At 39.4% G+C, this 20,027-nt stretch overlaps 1 protein-coding gene across 9 annotated transcripts in view; it reads right to left on the bottom strand.

Moving 5' to 3' along the window:
• The window catches only part of ROBO1 (roundabout guidance receptor 1), a 687,829-nt gene that overhangs the window by 106,043 nt on the left and 561,759 nt on the right, over positions 1-20,027 (bottom strand). For all 9 annotated transcript variants that reach the window (XM_077174535.1, XM_077174531.1, XM_077174536.1 and 6 more), the window contains one exon: positions 7,266-7,423. In XM_077174535.1, coding sequence (XP_077030650.1) covers positions 7,266-7,423 — 158 coding nt within the window. The remainder of the gene's footprint in view (positions 1-7,265; positions 7,424-20,027) is intronic.

Consider the following 20,027-nt stretch of genomic DNA (forward strand, 5'->3'; position numbering starts at 1 on the left):
TTTGTTTCATAGGGCTGAGTCTGAAAAATGAGGTGAGGATGGTCCGACTCCAAGTAGGATGGAAGAAGTGAAAGAGGAAAATAGATACAGAAATGAAAGTCGGTGTGATATTTCTCCACTTCATTTTAGCCCAGGCTAATAATCAGATTTTCTACAGCCTTCCAAGGTGAGCGTGGTCCTCTGCAGAAGGTAACGTTTCTACATCTCAGCCAAAACCCCGACAAGCAACACACAAAACAACGTGACAAATGATAATCAAAGACTAATGGACCACTGAAAAGAGTAGCAGAAGATACCCTAAGAAACCTTTGTCTTAACAGAGAGTGGTTGTGCAGGTGTGGAAACATGAGTGGTTCAGACATGGCAGGGGAAGAGACAGGCATGCAGAGAGAAGTGAGGGCAAAAATGGGAAAGGTGTCCTCATGATAAGGCAGGAGAGAGCACAAGCACTTGGCAAGGAAAAGAAGGGAGAGATGGTCCAGAAGAAACATCTTCAAAGATTTGTGGAATCTGGAGAGCAAAAGGGTTTCAGCAGGAGCAACAGGGACCCTGAAATAGAGCTTTAAGTGTGAACACAGAACAAGAGTGTCACATTTTGGAAAAAAACAAGGAGAAGAAACAGAAGGATTTAGTGGAATTCTCACTATCCTCTGCGACAGCTCTGTGGTTACAAATTGTTTTTCACAATTTTTTACATTTTTTTCCCTCTTGGGGTGCCAAGTTAATTCACAGCAGCTCCAGCTGTGTCACCTGTGGAAATAATATTAAGAGCAGAAGAAATATAAATCATTAACAAAAACTACTCTTGATCCTTGAGGAAGCCACCATTGTAGGGATCAGGAGATGAAGTAAAATGAGTGGTAGAGTGGGAAGCCAAAGCTCCCAGGGAGTAAGAAAAAGGACTTGGAAGAAAGGAAATTGCTGGGAGGCAGCACATATTGGGAATCAGAACAAAAAATACACTTCTCTTTCTAACCCTCTTGGGGCCTATAGGAAATTGCTTCTCGCCCTTTTATCTGCCCCAAAAAAGAAAAACAATTAAAATGAAATAAAACCCTGAACTGTAAGTCCTTGCTCCCTGCCTTCCCCTCACCCCCACTGCTTGGTGTGCTGTGCACCCAGGCCATGATCTCTCATGCAGCTCTGCACAGCAGACACAGTATTGCCATTAGAATTACAGCTCCTACAGGAGCGTGCATTCTTTTGCTGTGTATCTAAAATACCTAATTTGGGGAAACGAAGGTGTTAAGAGATTAATGATCAATAAATCAATGAAAAAGAGAGGAGGCCAGAAAAAAAAAAAAAAAAAGAGAAATGGAGAGGAAAGAAATAAGGATAAACATCTTGAATTAATTTGGAGGGGCACCAGTATGGTTTCTGTCAGGAGCATTGCTGTAGTAATGGGTTAAGACTGTTACTCCACACAAAATGCCCCAACAAATTCAATCTTTTTTTTAAATTTCTCTTGATTCATGTCTGCATTGCAATTTTTTCCCTGCAATTTAACTTTAGGAAGACAGACCCCTTCCTAAAGAGGGAATTAATTTCTGCTCTTTCCACTGTTCCCTCCAATACTAACAACACTTTCTCTTCTCCTTTTTAACTGACAGGTATAGCAATTTCTTCCACTTCCTTGTTTCTTATGACCAAGGTCATGTTGGGATCCACCTATGTAGTTTTAAACTTGCTAAAGCACGATGAGGCTGTGACTGGTCCCACCAAGATGGAATGAAAGCAGCTCTCTTTGGCAATTCATTGACAAAAAAAATGGGGAAAGCACATAGAGCATCTTCCTGTGGATGGTACCATTAAGGAGGTTTTCCTGTCACAACAGAAGATCAGAAGGCTTTGTTTTCACATTTTGAAAAACATTTTCATCACACACTCATGTAAAAATAGCATTGTGTAAGATCCAGTAGATGCTGCACATTTGTGATGTACTATTTAAGGGCCAGGAAAGGAGATGGGAATTGAAAATTTAAGTTGCAACTCATCTAAAATAAGAGTGTAAGTCATTCAAAACTGTTGATGTCACAAGACAGCCACACAAAAAAGGAATGAAAACCTGTATGCATTATTCATCTTCTAACTTTGATCTTTAAAGCTAAGAAACTTGAACAAGGAAAGATAAATGGCTTTTCAAGCTTTTTCTTTTAAAAATCAAATGAGGATGATTCAGGATAAATGAGAGATAAGAGTTAATACGAAAGAGGGGGAAATTGCAATCACAGTGCTGCATGGAAGTTTCAATGCAAAGGCTTTGCTTTTTGTGTTCAATTACAAAGGATTTCTTTCTTAGGTACCAGCATCCTTTTTCATGTATATGTAAAAGATTTTACCTATTAAAATTTCATGTTCAGTATGCATAGCTTTTTTCTTCTACCACCTATACCATGACTTGATGTGAACAATTAGGAGGCTTTCTGAAGCAGGGGCTACTAGTGGTCATGGGGCAGGAACAGACTCAGCTGTGAAATCCTGACCTCCAAACCTGGCTCAAGCATCAGCTTGGTCTGGAGCTTATGCAAGATATGTACAACTTCTCCCACTGGGAAAGCACTGATAATTACAGGCACTCTGACTGCATCCTGATTTCACTGAGGTTAGTCAATTATGCAGGCATTGCTGCTAAAACATAAGACAAATTGATAGGTCCAAAAGCACATGGAGGTTGCCCTGGAAGAGCCACAAAATCCTCTTTGAATGCTCTGCGCTCCCGAGAGTTTGTAATTATTGCCAGTTTTTGCCTAAAGATATGCTCAAAGGCCCCACCATCTTGGCTAGATTACTGATGTCAGCATCTTACAGAGAGACAGCTACATTTGGGATTCACAAAGCAGACAGAGCAGCAGCACAGCTCCTCGAGGGAGGCTCTGAGCAAACCTGACACAGGCAGACACTGCCACAGCCATCACAAATCACAGCTCACCAGCCATTTCCAGCAACAGCAAGGCCCAGGGAAGAATGCCTTGACTTCACAGCATGCTGCAGGAGGGTTTGCTTATCTGAGCTTCCAAATTGTTACCTCCACACAAGCAGATATCACTAATCAGGTGACAGAGCCAGACAGGCTGGCTGGATGCAAGCACCACCATTGTGAGATGGAGGAAATGGCTGGGGAATGAGGTGAAAAACTGGGGGGATGTGTGTTAGGAAGGCAGTGGGAACAGCATTTGAAAAGTAGTGGGACATTTCTGGGATACAGCAGAAAGATGGGTGAGAAGTGAATGGAGGCACACTGAATTCACAGGCTGACAAGCAACCAACACTGACTGTGATTACTGCGAGTGCCTGAGCAAGTCATTGCTAATGGCACTCACAGCCACTGACACTCTGCCAACTTCATCCAGACAAAATACATTTGGAAAGGCCAAACCCAGTGATTACAGCAGTCAGCAGAAACTCCACTGATTGCACTTCCTCCTCAGCCTGAGGGAATGCAAACTCACAGCTTTTGGCACCAAGGTGACACACGTGGCCACCTTGTAATGATGCTGTGCTGCCATGCAAAGAAGATGGCTAGACTGATGGAGCTGGGAGCAGGGCTGTTCCTGGGGAGGATACCTGGAAGCCTGGAGCCCTGGCCTAGATCCTTGCTCCAAGCAATGGGTGGGTCTATGAACTTCACCACTGCCAAATGTGTAAACAGCAAAAACGGCTGGAAACAGAACCAGGAACTTCCACACCCTGCTGCGCTCCCTTCTCCCTCTCTCATGGACAACACCTTGCACCTTCCTTCTCCACCAAGTCTCAGCTCCAAGAGGAGTGTCCCACAGCCTCTCCTAGTGCAGCTGGATCATGTAAGAAACTGGAAAAATATATTTGAGCTTTACACTGTTTGCAGTGAGAAATTAGAGCTATTCACTGGACTGAGCTGAGGCACCCCTTATTACAGGAGGAATTCCTGATTCCACATTAGGAATTAACTAGGTGAGAAAAATTAACTAGGTGAGCATGGAATCATACTAGTTCTTCTCTGTCCTCATGATAACTGTTTTCTAATTCCATACATTAAGCTAAAGGTAAGTGTCTGCTTCTCAGGCAAGACTGTTCCAGCTTCATTTGTAGTATCTGGAGAGGGATTAGTCACGTCAAGCATTTGCTTTCATGCCATGGTGTACAGAACACACATGAGGAATATCATGTTGAGCCCCAATGCACTGAGAAAATATAGACAACACACTCAAGAGTAGAGAGAAAAAATATGTTGGTGATGATTCTTCATCATGTGCACCCAGCAGACATTTGTGCACTGAAGAGCCTACACCAAGTGACTAAAACTGGGCACTACTGGGAGAGCTGTGCTCAAATAAATTGCTTGCTTCTATAAACCCCTTCACAGATAGCTCTGCCCTCACCCTTAACATTCATTTCCTATTTGTTCCATTCCCTAGTTTATAACTAAAAGACATATACAGTTTTTTCTCTTCATAGCACATTTATTTGCCCTACAAATGGACCAAAAATATGAAAAGACTGATTTTTATTATCTCACCTACATAAACGCATTGATTTCCTTAACTCTACCCAGGACAAAAAAATATCTTCTTTTTATTGCATTCCTGAGGAAGTCATGCCTTAACTTAGATCTTATTTATCTACATCTTTTGCTTCAACCTCTCAGTCAGGAACAGAGCTTCCAGCTCTGTTTTTCTGGCTCTCTTAGAACTCATTCTGAAAAGTCCAGTTTTTCTGACTCATACACGACAGTGTCATTGCAGAGGAGAAAAAAAGCTTCCATACATTAAAAATAAGGTTGCTTCATGGAGATACCATCTTCCTGAAGAAAGTATAGATATGAATCAAAAAAAGAAGATGTCAAGCATCATGCCTCATTCAGAAAAAGTACAGTCTTAATGTTTATTTTAAATCTCTTTCCAGAAAGGAAAGCATTAATACAATGTGCTTCATGCAGCCTTTGACACTTACAGAACTCTTAAGATTGCAATGAGTCAAAGATCAACAAACCTATAAGAAAGGAAACAACTGGAAATGCTTTAGAAGTGGAGCCACCGAAGCTTTTTCATTAATTAAATGCCCACTGGTATTACATATGCATTGAACACCAAGACATATAGGTTGACATTCCCTGATCTGCTAATTTCATGGCTTAAAAAGAGCAAAGTCACACTTGTATTATGGAAATTTACTGCCACTGAGCCAATCAAAATTTTGCCACCACATGAAAAAAAAAAAAAAGAAACCTGTCATTTAAACCCTGTAATTTCATCCTTATTTCAGCTTTTGTACTCTTCTAGGTTTTTTCTCATTCCTGTTGCCAAACTGAAATAGAAATGCCTTTAAGGAGATAAATGAACGGAAATGGAATTATTCTAAGTCAGGTTTCACAATTAGCATTTCATTCCCATCTGCCCTTTAATAAGTTGTCCATTCCAGGTCCCAATCCCCACTCCCCTCCCAGCCACACTAGCAAGATCATACAGATGGTTACTGCAAAGCTGTAAAGAGGTACATCTGAATGCATATTTATCCATTTGGCAAGATCCTGCTACAGCTGTAAGAGGATGCAAATCTGCATTACAATGCTGCTTCAGGCTCTCTGGCCTGTGTCAGGGAGCCCCCCTGATATCAATAGTGCTGCTGAGGACAATGCCAGGCACATATGACACAGCTAAGCTGGGCTGTGGCAGCTCTGTTAATTTACACCTCTGGAGACAAACCCTCATTTGGGTACCTGAAACAAGTGTGAATCTACACCTACATCAAAACTCGCTTTCATTTGTTTCTTTCTGGGAGGCAACATTGATAATGAACAATAACTCTGCCAGATGACATGGTGAAAGAATACTGTGTGGGTGAGCATTTGATACAAACACCAGAAAATAAAACCAAACTGAGGGGCTTTATTTCATCCTAAGAAAAGCTTTAACACTGCCAGTCAGTGATAGCTACCCTTGTTCTGGGTATGTCTTTGTTCTGGCAGCTGGAACAGTTTTCATCTATAATAAAAGAAATGTACTTAATAGGCAACACCTGAAAATCCTCTGCAAGAATAAACTACAGCAATAAAAAATGCAACTTTAGAAAGCTCTTCCTGAAGGAAAAAAACAACAACATAGGTAGCACTGGAATCTTCTCTTTATCTCAGGTCAATTGACTTGTCACGGTTGGAAGGAGATTTGAAAAGGAAATTGCAAGTTCTTAGCAAGTATGATTGGAGGAATAGAGTTAATAGCCAGCAATCAGTATAGGTTGGGAAGGGTACTTAAAAATTTAAATGTATGCATACAGCACAACTGCAGAATGCCTGGGCTTTGTGCTGTTTGTAAAAAATAAATGGGATAACAGGCAATTTCAATCTCAAACCAAAATGGTAATTTTATACTTAGGTTGCTGGGGTCTGAGAGTACTTCCATTAAACATTTCCCTCATTTTGGTATGTGATCGAGGCATGTAAAAGGTATGAGCCTCTAATCCTGCTTTACATTAGAAATCTTTCCAGTACCAACAGGACAGTAGGTGCTTCCAGATGACACAGTTTCTCTCATGTGGAAAGATGTTTCTCCTATCACCACTTTGGCAGCAAATAAATGATTTTTGAACCCCATTTTTCACTGCCGTTTCTGCAAGGCCTTTAGGCTCACCAGCTTACTGTTTCAAAAGGATAGTTTCATGATTTGAGGAGCTGCTTTATCCATACTCTGGAATAGTCATGCACTGTATTCAGCAAGTTACAGATACAAATGAGTATGACAACACCTCTAATGAAAGAACAGATTTATGTAAGATGGTGGGATAAGCCATTATCTCTCTAAAGAAATGTGTCTATATCCCCAAAGCCTTTTAATCCTTTCTAACACAACACACAACTTTCCTGCATGTGCTATTTTCAGCAGAATTAAAAAAGATCTCACTGAGACTACTTGTAGTTTTGCTTTCCAACCAAAGGCAGATATTACAGGTTGCAAAAATGTGTAGGTGGATGAAAGGTATGAAAATTATAGGACAGTGATGAGCACAATGAATTTCATTTCCACAAGCTTCCAATTCTTCTAAGGAAGAGAAGAATATAGGTTTTGCATAGGCCTCTTTAACAAACAAATGCATACCCTGCAATGAAGTACTAGGAGATGAGAGGTTACATTCCAAGCTAAATGCAAACTAGCCCTTGCCTGTGGGGCAAAGACAGGACACATCCTGGAGAGGACAGCACAGCCAGAGATGCCCACAGGCTCAAGAGACAAGAAATTAATTTGTATCAGTTGATTCTTGTGTTGTTTGGGTAAAAACTTTTTTATACTTACTGTAATTCTCTCATCTTTGTCATCCAGAGGGGTCCCATCTTTCTTCCATGATATAGTTGGCTCTGGGTGACCTCTAGGGGGCTGGCACTCCATCACTGCAGGTTCCCCCACAGCTACCATGACGTCTGAGGGGTTTTGTCGGAAGTCATCACGTAGAACTGAAAGAATAAAAGCAATGAAGCAAAAAATTACTCAATAATATACTAATAGTGCAGCAAAGTGTTTTGTATTGGCCTTTAATGGTGCCCGTTGTCACTGCATTTTACTTTAACAAACAGATCAGTTAATCCACAGAGCTGGAGGGGGATGTTTAACAAGAGCATGTTGTGAGAGAACTAGAGGTAATGGCTTTGGACTGAAAGAGGGCAGGTTTAGATTAGATCTTAGGAAGAAATTCTTTACTGTGAGGGTGGCAAGGCCCTGGCATGGACTGGAGAGGCTGTGGCTGCCCCATCCCTGGAAGCGTTCAAGGGCAGGCTGGATGGGGCCCTGAGCAACCTGGTCTGTGGAAGGCATCCCTGCCCATGGCAGGGGGTTGGAGTGAGATGATCTTTAAGGTCCTTTCCAACACAAAGCATTCCATGATTCCTGTCTCAGCTGAAGATGGCAGAGTGTCTTCTGCCCAGGTAGAATGTGACTTGGGGGAAAGCACTGCAGAAGTTGCTTTCTGTCCCTTTTTCCCTGAGACACGAGGTCAGCCTGCCAGTAACTCAGAGGTTTATGGTCAAAGGTTGGCCACTGGCCATACAAATTGTACCCATCCCTGAATTTAGGGCAAGAAATCAATGAACTAAATAAACTTCCCAGTTCTTTGATGACATTACAAATCACTAAACATTTGCCCAGCCTTAGCCAAACTCATCTTTGCAATTTGGCTTGTGTGTTTTTAAAGAAAAAATATTAAAAACCTTTCCTGTTCTCTGGTAGTTGTCACTTAGCCTAAACCAGGACCACACCCTTCATTTATAAATTGATTTTGCACCTTTTGTCAATTACCACCTTTGCACACAAAGAAGCATTTTTATTGTAGCTTCATTACTAGAATTTATTCTTTCTCATCATTTGCCCAGGCCCAGGCCTAGCAAACTCTAGTTTCCTCCAGTCATCCACCATGGATTTTATCAATAGCTGTGTGATTATTTTTCTTTCTGGGAAAGTACAGACATCATCTTGTGCTCAACAGACCACTACACAGAGACATGGTTTAACAGAATAATGGCATTTCTAAGCCTTGCCAACTAAGTGGCATTAGGTTTAATCTAAAAATAAATAACTCAAATGATAACAGATACAATGTTCTAGTCCCCTCCACTGCTGTTCCTCCATCCACACAGAACAAAGGGTATGGTAATGGAAAAGCACACTGCACCCAAAGGACTCTCAGGATTTTTACAGAGCTGTATGTCACTCTTGCTACCTGCAACAATCTTGTGTCAACAATAAATAATGCCAAGAAGCTGCAGCAAAAAAAAAAAAAAAAAAAAAAAAAAAAAAAAAAAAAAAAAAAAAAAAAAAAAAAAAAAAATCCTCCAAGCCATGGGCCCCAGATACATGGACATTCACTAGTGAATGGGGTTTGGTTGTTAATGCTGCTTCAAGGGGAAGTGGGATTTATTGTCAGCTGTTAAGGAATGTGGTTGTTCTTACAAACTGGCATGTACAGTACTACCACAAAGCCATCCCTCTCTGTAAGATCCTTTATGCTGATGAGTCCTTCCAAAGTGGTCTGAGGGCAAATGGGTCACCTGCTTTGGGACAGAGATATGTACACCTTCCTCATACCTACTTTTATTATAATTTAATGTACAACTGGGAAAGTTCCACATGGATACAGAAGTGTAGGCATGAATCAAAAACAATAAATAAAGAATATTTTGCCACTTTTCTAACTAAATGACATAAATTCCAGAAATAACAAAGAATATCTGTGTGTCAAAAAGACTTAGATATAGTACAGATCTCACCAAACATCTGAATTTACTAATCCCCTTCCACACTGAAGCACTCACATTTCTAATATTTCAGTTCAATTACTGAAATTTCTGGATGCCTGGAAAGAGGACGTTCTGATGCTCTGAAAGAGTATAGTCAAGGATAAAATGGCTCAATCACATTAACAATACAAACTAATACAACAGAATTATAGTACTTAAAGAAGATACTATAGAATAATTTAGATTAGAAGGAGCCCCTGGAGGTCATCAAGTCTACAACAATAAGATGCTTTTGAATGACCATGTTCTCTTGGACAGATTAGGTCTCTTCAACAGACCTAGTGTACAGAGTTTATTAAAAAAAAACAACCCCAAAACCAACACAACAAAACGTACCTATTTCTTACTGTACAAAAACCTGAGAAAACATGCTGCACCTGAGATTAAAGTTATGTATCTTCCTAAAAGCCAAGACTCATGGATATTTTCCTTCTACAAACTTGGGAAAAATGGAAAATATTTTCAGCTATAACACCATGTTTTTAAAAAGGGGAATGATGTCATTTTCTGCTATTCAGCAAGGTAAGTCAAAAGACCAATCCTTTAAACTCCCTTCTGCTTTCAACAAAACTTTATTAACTTCAACCCACATTCTCTTACATCTTCCTTACTGTATCCCCTTATATATTGATGCACCAAAATTGCACTTCAAATTCATCTTTGGTTACAGAAGTGTTAAAACATTACTCATGTACACTGAAAACATTACATATCCTTGTTCCGCTTACACTGAATTTGGTGTTAACAGCCAAAGACAATTTCTTGTGTTCCCAAGAAACCCTCCAGCCATCCAGACACATGGACCACTATAAATCATGTAGTGCAAATGGATAGCTGGACACTGCCTCTATTGAAGTCCAAGAATTTTTTCTACTCAATACTTTAGAGACTTAATCTGGCTTGGAGCCACTGATCGTATTATGACTTTTTTTGGTTTTCTTCCCACTTCTTCAAATTAAAGAACATTAAAGAAGAAGACACAGAAGTTGCCCTAAGTTACTAACCCCTCTCTCCCACAGATCCAGCTCCCAGTGCCAACAGCACATGAAAGTGCAGAAGAGTTTATTTGCTATGCCACAGTTCTATTGCAACACAAAAAAGAGGTGCTTTGACCATGAGTAAGAAGCTTCTTATTACTGCTGAAGATTGTATCACTTGGATAAATTTAAGAGACATATAAAAAGAAGCAGCCTGAAGTTTAAAAAAAATTAAATCAAGTGATCTTAATAAAGTATAAGTGCTTTTCAAGTCCGAAAGACCTCATAAACCTAAGAGAAAGGACTATCAGATAGCACCTCAGATGGCTTTAGCACCTTTGAAACAACAAAGAAGTCCAGTACTTACATAATAAAACCAAATTACCTCTGTAATTTCTACACTCCTTAGTCTTATAATAGCTTGACAAGCATAGTACCTTGCCTGCAAACCAAGACATTTCACAAATTAACCAGTTCTAAATAGAATGCCTAGGAGGACATCAAAGGTCCAGGCCACAGATACTTCAAAACAAGTATTTTTTTCCTCATTTACTATGAATTATTTTGGCTCTAACATCACATAATGAAATGCTAACAAAATATAATCCATTAGAGATTACTCCACAGATAGTCATCGTAATTATTTTTGCAGCTGTAAAGCAGATACATGCTCTGTTTTGTTTGCCTCAGGCCCTGGCAATCCTGCATGAAGTTATAAATCTAAAATTTTCATCCCTTACTGAAAAAAAACCCTAACTTTTTCTTTCCTGTTCTTCATAGTCAAGGCTTACTGTAAATTGAGAAAACATTTCCTTTTTAATTTATATTAGAAGTATACTTTGCAATCCATGACAGCAAATGCTTTTTGTCACCTAACGGTGAAATTTCACCTCTTTCTACATATATGCAGCTGGAATAAAAAAGATATATAAAGAAGACATTTGATTTTTTTTTCTTTTTTTTAAAGCATCTTCATAGATATAACATTCTCCTCCCCATTTCTGCCAGACCTTGGTTAAGATTTTCTAGCAACTGTGATTTGAAAGGGACATCTAAAACACAAGATAAAATAAACCAACCAGAAAGTTCTAGTCAATACTTGAAAAGAATGAATTTGTAAGGAACACACTAATTACCATCAGACATTGGGGATGTCATGCCTTAACTGGTGGTACCATTTGAGATCTGGAAATCAGAAAATTTCCTGAAAATTTGGATTACAGGTCTGTTCCAGTCCAGACACTTCATGCCAGATCAGTTCAAAGAAATGCACCAGAATATAACTGGGATTCCTAATCAACCAAGATCTTACAGCCACGGTCACCCAGTGAACAGAGGAAGAGGGAAATGCTGATGCTTGTGCTGCAAGTTTCTGAATCAGACCAAGGCAATTTTAATCCATTTTAATTCTTATACAAAAGCATCACTCAAACTTCCTTCCCATTAACTCTCTTGCACCATCCTCCACAAAACACACCATTTTACAAGTCTGCTTCTTACAGAGAGACTGGTGAGCCAAAGCATGGCACAATTATTTAACAGAAGACATCCCAACAAGCTCCACTCTTTCAGCATGAACATAATTTGGGTCTTTCTTTGAATGTGCCTCAAAAACGGTGGAAAAAGAAAGTGAAATAAACAGAAGAAATTATCATCACATTTCTTTGAACAACTAGACCTCAGCTAATGAGCAAGTTTCCAACAGCAAACAAAACCCTCCTGACATCAAACAAGCTAAATACAAACCTTAGTGGCCCACTGCCCTGCCTTTTGGCTAATTTTGTTAAAAGTTGTAATAGATTTTAACTTTTTTTTAATATCCACCAATTCTACTATTTTCCTTCCTTTAATTAGATAAAAAGTATTTCTGTGTTTCCCTTTTCCTCCCCAACAAAAGAGCAGTATTTACAAACTAAGTTTCCACCTAATACTTCATTTGACTAATAAAGTATGATGAACAAAACAACAAAAATGAGAGCTTGCTTTGAAAGCCCGTAAGATAAGGAAAACAAAAATAGGATTCAGGAGGTTATATAACTCTTCTAATCCCATGAAGCTGTAATCAAAGAGAAACTAATTATTGCTTAGTCAGGATTGAGTTGTTATTCAAAAACAGAACTCTTCCTGTAATTTAGGATCAGCAACGATCCCTTTTCCCCACTACCTACTGAACTTGTAATTCAAATTTACTGAGACACACCAGACATTTTTGGCATTCAAATATAAGATGGTTGTCAGTTGGAACAGTGCTTCAAACCAGGTGCTTAATTTTAATTACAACTAGCTTAAGCATCAGCCAGAATTATGGTACCTTGTTTAAGGACTTTGCTGGCATGAAATTTATACAGATGTCAGGATATAATTTTTAATACATGCATGCCACTAACAGGAAAGTGTTAGAGCACCTAATTAAGCAAAAAAGAAGCAAACAAAGGTATGCATTATCAAATTTAAGTCAACCCATGTGTTACCATATTATATTTTAGACCTCATTAAACTGTTACCTGGTTTGACCAAAAAGCTTGATCATTTACAAATGAGAAGTAATATTTCTGAAGAGACCTCCCTAAAAGTCTCCATGCAGCCATAAAATGTTAAAAACTTATTCCCTGAAAAAATGCTTTCTTTTCCTTTCTGAAGGTGTTAAAACCAGGTCAACATTGGTGTTAACTAAAATAAATAGTCATTAAAAGGGAACAGAAGGAGTAGAGCTATAAATAGTCAGAAATTACTGTTGTGATCATCTAACAAGACCACTCATGCAATGCAGGCAATAATTCCGTGCAGTGACCAGGTCCAGCAGCACCGCATGGAATGCTTCAAAAGATGTCTACACTTCCACAAGGCTCCAAGAGGCTGAAAGTCACAGCCAGTGTGCCCAGGGCTCCTCACTTCCATCATTTCCAGTTCTCTTATGTTTCCTACCTTGCAGCACTCTGACCTCTTGCTACCCCTGCTCAGCCAGACAAAAGCCTACTGCAGGCAGGCAGATGCCAATTAGTTCAGTACCCACATCTCTGATAGTCTCTCAGCCTTCTCTGAGCCTCAAAACCCAAATCAGCACTGGACACGTGGCCAATGCTCTGAGCACAGCCCCTCTGGCTGTACAGTGTGAGAATTCACAACAAACAGCTGCCAGGCAGAGGAGGCTGCTCTCTGCAAGAGGCTGATTCTAAAGCAATAAGGCACCAGCACAGCACGGATCGACTTTTAATCCTTGGTTATACAGCTATGATCACACATTCAACATCATCTACTCATACAGTGCTGTCCTGCTCTGCTTTAAACTCTGCCCATTAGCAAACTTTACCACCCCAAAGTCTGAAGAAACAAAGAACTTTAAAATCAAATGGATTTTTGCTTAGCAGTCACATGTATTTGTATGAGTTAGTGCAGACTCTTACCTGAGTCTATGTAATTGAGATCACAACATCATACATATTTCTATTTCAAGATCTTTAGTGAAAGAAAACAACCATTAAAGCCCCTCAGTAAAACAAGTGTGTTTTTTCTACTTTATTACCAATGAGATAAACTAATTTAAACAGCTGGTTCATAAATACTTCCTCCATGATGTCACTATGGAAGAAACTGAAGGGTTAATGAATAGAAGAAAATAATGAATGAAGGAAAATGAATGCAAGACCTTTCTTTTAGACACTGAAACAATTTAAGAACTGTCTTCTATTATTATGCTTGTTCTCATTTTGTCAATGATTTATTTTTAATTTTGAAATGACACCACTTTTTAGATTCTGGTAGACATTGTAAGAGGCATATAGAAATTTGGAAGAGGTAAAGAGTGCTGAAGAATAGCATTTAACTTGAATGACTGAAAAAGAATTACTCAAAGAATTAATTAAAGAATGAATGGTATATACAGAATGCTTAGGTTCAGAAAACTTGCATTCCTACTACCCAGAAGAGTAAGGCAGAATTTCCAGCAATGGGAAATTGCCTCTCATGAAACACGCAGATCTGCTAAAGATTTTACTGATTTTTTTTTACTGTGATTTTACCACATTCTGCTGTAAGAACATTAACAGATTAAAGGTGTCAGAAAGCAGCATTAAGTTCATGTTACCATCCTATGTAATTTAGTACAACATTATTAGCACCACCTGGCTGATGACACCAGCAGAGAGCACCGACAGTCAAAGCAGCAAAGAAACATGGCTTTGTTTTAGCACTGACAAACAGAGCCAAGACAACAGAGCTAAATATAAGTGACAGATGTAGAAAACAGTAGCAGTGAAATCAGACCACACTTCTAAAACATTAACAAAACGTACTGTCTCCATTACTGTAGCCTTTAGGTTGTTTTAAAATGCATTCTCTCAAAAAAGTCATGGCTTTGATTGATTTTTTTTTCTCTGCCCACCCAAAAAGGATCTGGGGGTGCTGGCTGACAGCAGCTGAACATGAGCCAGGTTGTGCCCAGGTGGCCAAGAAGGCCAATGGCACCTGGCCTGAATAAGGAATAGAGTGACCAGCAGGACCAAGGGAGTGAGTGTCCCCCTGCACATGGCAATAATGAGGCTACACCTTGAATCCCATGTCCAGTCTTGGGCTCCTCACTCCAAGGAGATTGAGGTGCAGAAGTGTGTCCAGAGAAGGGCAACAGAGCTGGGGAAGGGCCTGGAGCACAAGTCTGAGGAGGAGCAGCTGAGGGAGCTGGGGCTGTTTAGCCTGGAGAAAATCAGGGGGGACCTGGTCACTCTCTACAGGTGCCTGACAGGAGGGTGCAGCCAGGTGAGAGGTGGGTTCTGGCCCCAGATAACAAGGCAGGATAGGACAAGAGGAAACGGCCTCAAGTTGCACCAGGGGAGGTTCAGGTTGGGTGTTAGGAAAAAGATTCTTCACTGAAATGGTGTTCAGACATTGGAAGATGCTGCTGAGGGCAGTGGTGGAGTCACCATGCATGGAGGGATCTAAAAGATGTGCACATGTGGCACTTGGGACATGGTTTAGTGGTGAACTTGTCAGTGCAGAGTTAACAACTGGATTCAATGAGCTTAAAGGTCTTTTCCAGACTAAACCATTTGATGATTCAATACAGCATCATCCAATTAGGATCTTTGTATCTATTGAAGGTTAATAATTACCATCTCTGGAATAGTGTAATTCCCTAAGACACTCTGCAAGACATGTCAGCAAATAAAAGACCACCCTGCTTCTAATCCATTGCAGTAGGAGGAAATCAAGGACTGCTGCACCAACTGGATCACATATTTAAAAGGTGCTGATGGCAAATACATGTCATATGCTTGAATCGAGCAATATGTTACACTGCAAAAGCAATTAAATATTTAGGCATTTGGCAATAAACTTATGACTGCATAGAAATGCTTTAAAATAAATATATTTATTGTCATTCATTACTGTCATTAAGAAACTCCCAATTGTTAATAGAAAGAAAGGCATGCTTAAGAAGCAGTATCCATGAAAATAAAAAAGATTTCTTTAAAAACCAATGGCTGAAAGTTACTGAAAACCATTACAAAAATTATAGAAACCACTCAGAATGTCTGAACTTATTTCACTCATTTAAGATTTGGGGTTTAAGTACTGCCTGGAATCTTACTGGGCAGCATAGCTGTCAGCCTATAACAGTATCTCCATGTGTGGAAAGGAAATTGTAAATGGATTAGATGATGAATTGAGAATCAATTAAATGACCAAATCTGATAAGTCATATAAAGAGTAATTTTAACTCCTGTGAGAAAGGGTAACTGACAGGCCTCAGAGAGCATGCTGCAGCACTGGGAAACCTAATTAAATCCTGAAGGATCTGTGATGCCTCAGGCACGCAGCTCTGAGAGTATCCCTTAGGTTGATTGAAAATTGAAAATAGATAAGGAGAAGGGAATCTAATTATTAATTTGACTGACTGTGTAGGAAGAGCAATCCCTCTCAATATCTTCCACATATTATGCTCCAGGACAAGGCATCTACTAACTGTAACTAAGAATTTACCTCCTGGAAGAATAAATTAATTTCTACAGACTGCAGAGATTATTTCCTTTCACTTATCATAAATATCAAATATTTTCAGGTATTTTCTGGTAGTAGTAGCAGCAGCAGTAGTAGTAGTAGATTCTACATTTTGTTTTGGGGTTTTTTGAATTGTGCTGGATTACAGACAGTATTTTCAGCGTGACTAACACAGCATATTTCCAAATTTACAGACACAAACCAAGGGGTTTTAGACACAGCTCAGCCAAGAAGTGTCCTTCATCACAAACTAGTTTTCATATGGCAAAAAAGGGTGTGCATCTTTATATCTGTCCACATTCTGTATAGAAAGATTTTTCTCTCTACACTCCAAACAAAGATTCTGATGTTTAGTTTGCAAGGAGCTGCTGGCTGCACTGGCCTTCCTTCAGATCAGATTATAATGGAGAAAAAGAACCAGATTAAGAGCCTGCATGTCTTGGCCATGCAAATTACCTCATAAAGAGATAACTGAAATCAATAAAAATATATAAGGACCAAATAGGGAAAAAGAAAACGTGAGAAGACACTTCACCAGAGCTCCAGTGCTTTCCTTAACTACTCCCCAAACTTATTTCACAAGCAGAAGAGAGTTCTTTTTCAAGGAAGAATACAACAACCAACACAGAAATGTCTCTATCATCTAATTCAGGATAAAGGAATTCAGGCAGCAAGGACAGAAGCAACCATTTAGCTGCTTTTCAATGAAAGGTTAAAGCAAGAATGGCAAATGAAGCTAGATTGCAATTGATTTAAAAGGTATTTCTCTCAAATAGCAAGCTATGCTGGCTTGTGTTGTGAAAAACTTCTTCCCATAGTTCCTAAGATGGAAGCTCCCTCAGTAGGCCAAATCTGAAGGAACCTCATTTGTTGTAGCCTCTGCTGTTAAAAGAGGAGAAGCAAACGCTCCAGTCTTGCCAATGAAGCTGGCATCACTTTTCCTGTAGTACATGAAAGACTTAAAAGCTGACCATACTTGTATGTTTTCTTATAATCATCCTTTCGCTCTGAAGGAGTCAAAAATTTGTAAGAGGAGAAATGTGCAAAGAAATAAAGATTTCCATGCCCCTGATAAGAATTTTTCTGCAGTAGTTCTAAATCTGCATATGCCCTGTGTTAGTATTCTGCTAAAGGTGCTGCCTCCACACAACAATTTTAGCCCCGTCCTTCTGCTTAGCATGCAAATTCTAGGGTGTTATAACTGTACCACTACCATCAACATTTTATGAAAGGACCCTATTTCCATGAAAAAAATCCCCATTATGCTCTTAAAGTGGTTGAAAAAAATGACATTTTAATATCAGAGAATATACAGTATCATTATCACACTCAAACAGCTAAGTTGCTTCTTTAATATTCTGGAAAATTATATTCCCCCATTACACATGAGGTCAAGCCTGAAACATCAGTCAGAGGGGGCAAGATGCAGGCACTTCATATGGCTGAGTGGCTCATTCTAAATAACAGCAGAGCTAAGAACAGCATTTGCTGGCACCACACACTACAGCAAGGCCACAGCTGAGAAATGTTGCTGAACTATTACACACACTTTTATTCTGTTCTATTGTTCTCTTATTGTATGCAATTTTATTGTCTTGGCAGAATCTAAAACCACAGAGCTCCACTGTCTTTGTTCAGCTCTCCAGATTGCTATACAGCAGGATATACCTCAGTTAGATAGTAGATGTTTCATCAATTATACCCTGCATTCCTCAATGTGTGACTGCATCATCCTTGTGGTAATCCTGTCTTGTTTTTCACATCCTAAAACATTCGAGACGTAAATTGAAAAGAGATTGCCATGGTAGAAATGGATAAACCATTTCAAAATTGCATTTATGCCAAATATCATATACTTTCCAAATTACTTCTGCTGGTTTTAGAAAACAATGCAGGGAATCACCTCAGGGGAAAATGGCAGACAGCCTTACACAGAGGTCACAGAGAAATATAGTCCTCATCTAATTCAATTAACTGCTTTCAGTTAGATCCCAAATGGTACAGGCAAACATTTGTTCTATTTCAGGCGTATTCTAAGAAATTAATCATTCTGCTTTCCCACACACAAAGGCACGGCAAAATATCACACACTCAATTATTTTATTGTTCTGAATTTGAAAAATCTCAATGCAGATGTCTTTATGATTTACAGTGACATCTTATAATTTAGGAAACCATCTGAAGACTTCAAATATAATAAAATTCTATGAAGAGCCTTACAAAAAGTAGCAAAGTTAATAGCTAAAACAATGAAAAATGGTTTTGAAAGCAAACAGACACACCAAATTCACCAAGCTGGAACTCCGAATTGCAGCTCTTGGAGATTTATATGCTACAGTAAATGGCAAAAGACAGTAAAATCATACAGAAAAGTACTTCTGCATTTGGACTCTCATGCTGGCTTCAGCCCCTATGAGATATTTGAAGGCAAAGCGCCAGTCGATCAATATGTTAGTATTTAATGTGCAGTAAATGCTACTGAGGAAAAATCAGAGAAACATTGCCTGTTAGCAGAGTCTGCTGTACTGCTGGCAGGAAGGAGTGCATGGAGCTGTGGATCCCCCCATGTGGTAAGGCAGCAGCCAGAAGTCTGACTCAGAATCAACAAAAGGAAACAGAGGGCGATGCTCAGCGTGAGCACCAACGCGCATACAGCCAGGCACATTTCATTACTGAAGATTTTAATTTGGATTAAATGCTTCCTTTTATATCATGTCCCATTCATTGTTTTCTACCCTGTGTTTTCATTAATTCTTTAATACACAAGGAACATTAAGTTGCATAACTGCAGTGTTGCAGCTAAAGACAGCATCTTTAATAACAGCTACAAAAGAGGTGCTGGCATCCACCAGTGTCCAACTTTGGGATGCTCTGAGGCACATGGGGCTGACTGTGGCATGCAGGACAACACATCAGCACTGCCACCAGAGCAAAAGGAAAGTGGATCACTGCAAGTGAGCTTGGACTGTATGAAATAGGAACTTATAACTGCATCCAAAGCAAAGCAAAGCAAACCAACACAATGGAAACAGCTATGAAAGGCAAAAAGTATCAAGGTGGCGAGTACTTATGGGGGAAATATTGCATTTCCCTTTCTTTCACAGCCTGGGAGAAACTGCAGTACAATGCAACTCCTCAAAAACTTCCCAGGAAACTACAGCAGTAACGTGACATTTTAGTAATTTGCTTCTTTTCCCTTGCTTTTGGTGTTTCTACCTACAAATGATGAAACTTAAATCTGGACAAAACTCAAAAGACCACACTTTTTCTTTATTCCATATGAGCATGGCTACCCTTAGCAGAAGTTCCTACACTAAATTTCCCTTCCCCTTCCAAACCTGAACTGTGGAGTGTAGGGTACCCTCCACAATGACCTACCAACTCTGCTAATTCAATTCCCACCCGTGCTGAGTAGCCCCTCCAGTTTAATTTCCTAGATTTTCATTCAGAGTTGTTATAGAGAGAAAAAGCAAATGTGGTATTGTGCAAGACCGGGATCCTTTCATTTCTCCATGAACTCTGAATCAATTTTCAAGTCAGTTTAATGGCTTGGTTCTTTTCTGTGTTTAGGCACAAAAAGTAAGCTTGACAACATGATGAGACTTGGTCTGGACTATCAGTAGATGCCAAAATATGAATGTCATACCTCTTCAGGATGGTTTTAAAAAAGTAAATTAATTGCTATTAATTTTGGCAAACAGGATACTTAGAAGCCACTGAACTTGCAAGATAAAACTGATGGTATATTGTAATAGTTCACCAAGAAACAACTGATTTGACTGGGGGCAGGCAAGCAA

The sequence above is a fragment of the Agelaius phoeniceus genome, chromosome 2 (genome assembly GCF_051311805.1).
Source record: "Agelaius phoeniceus isolate bAgePho1 chromosome 2, bAgePho1.hap1, whole genome shotgun sequence".
NCBI classification, from domain to species: Eukaryota; Metazoa; Chordata; class Aves; order Passeriformes; family Icteridae; genus Agelaius; species Agelaius phoeniceus.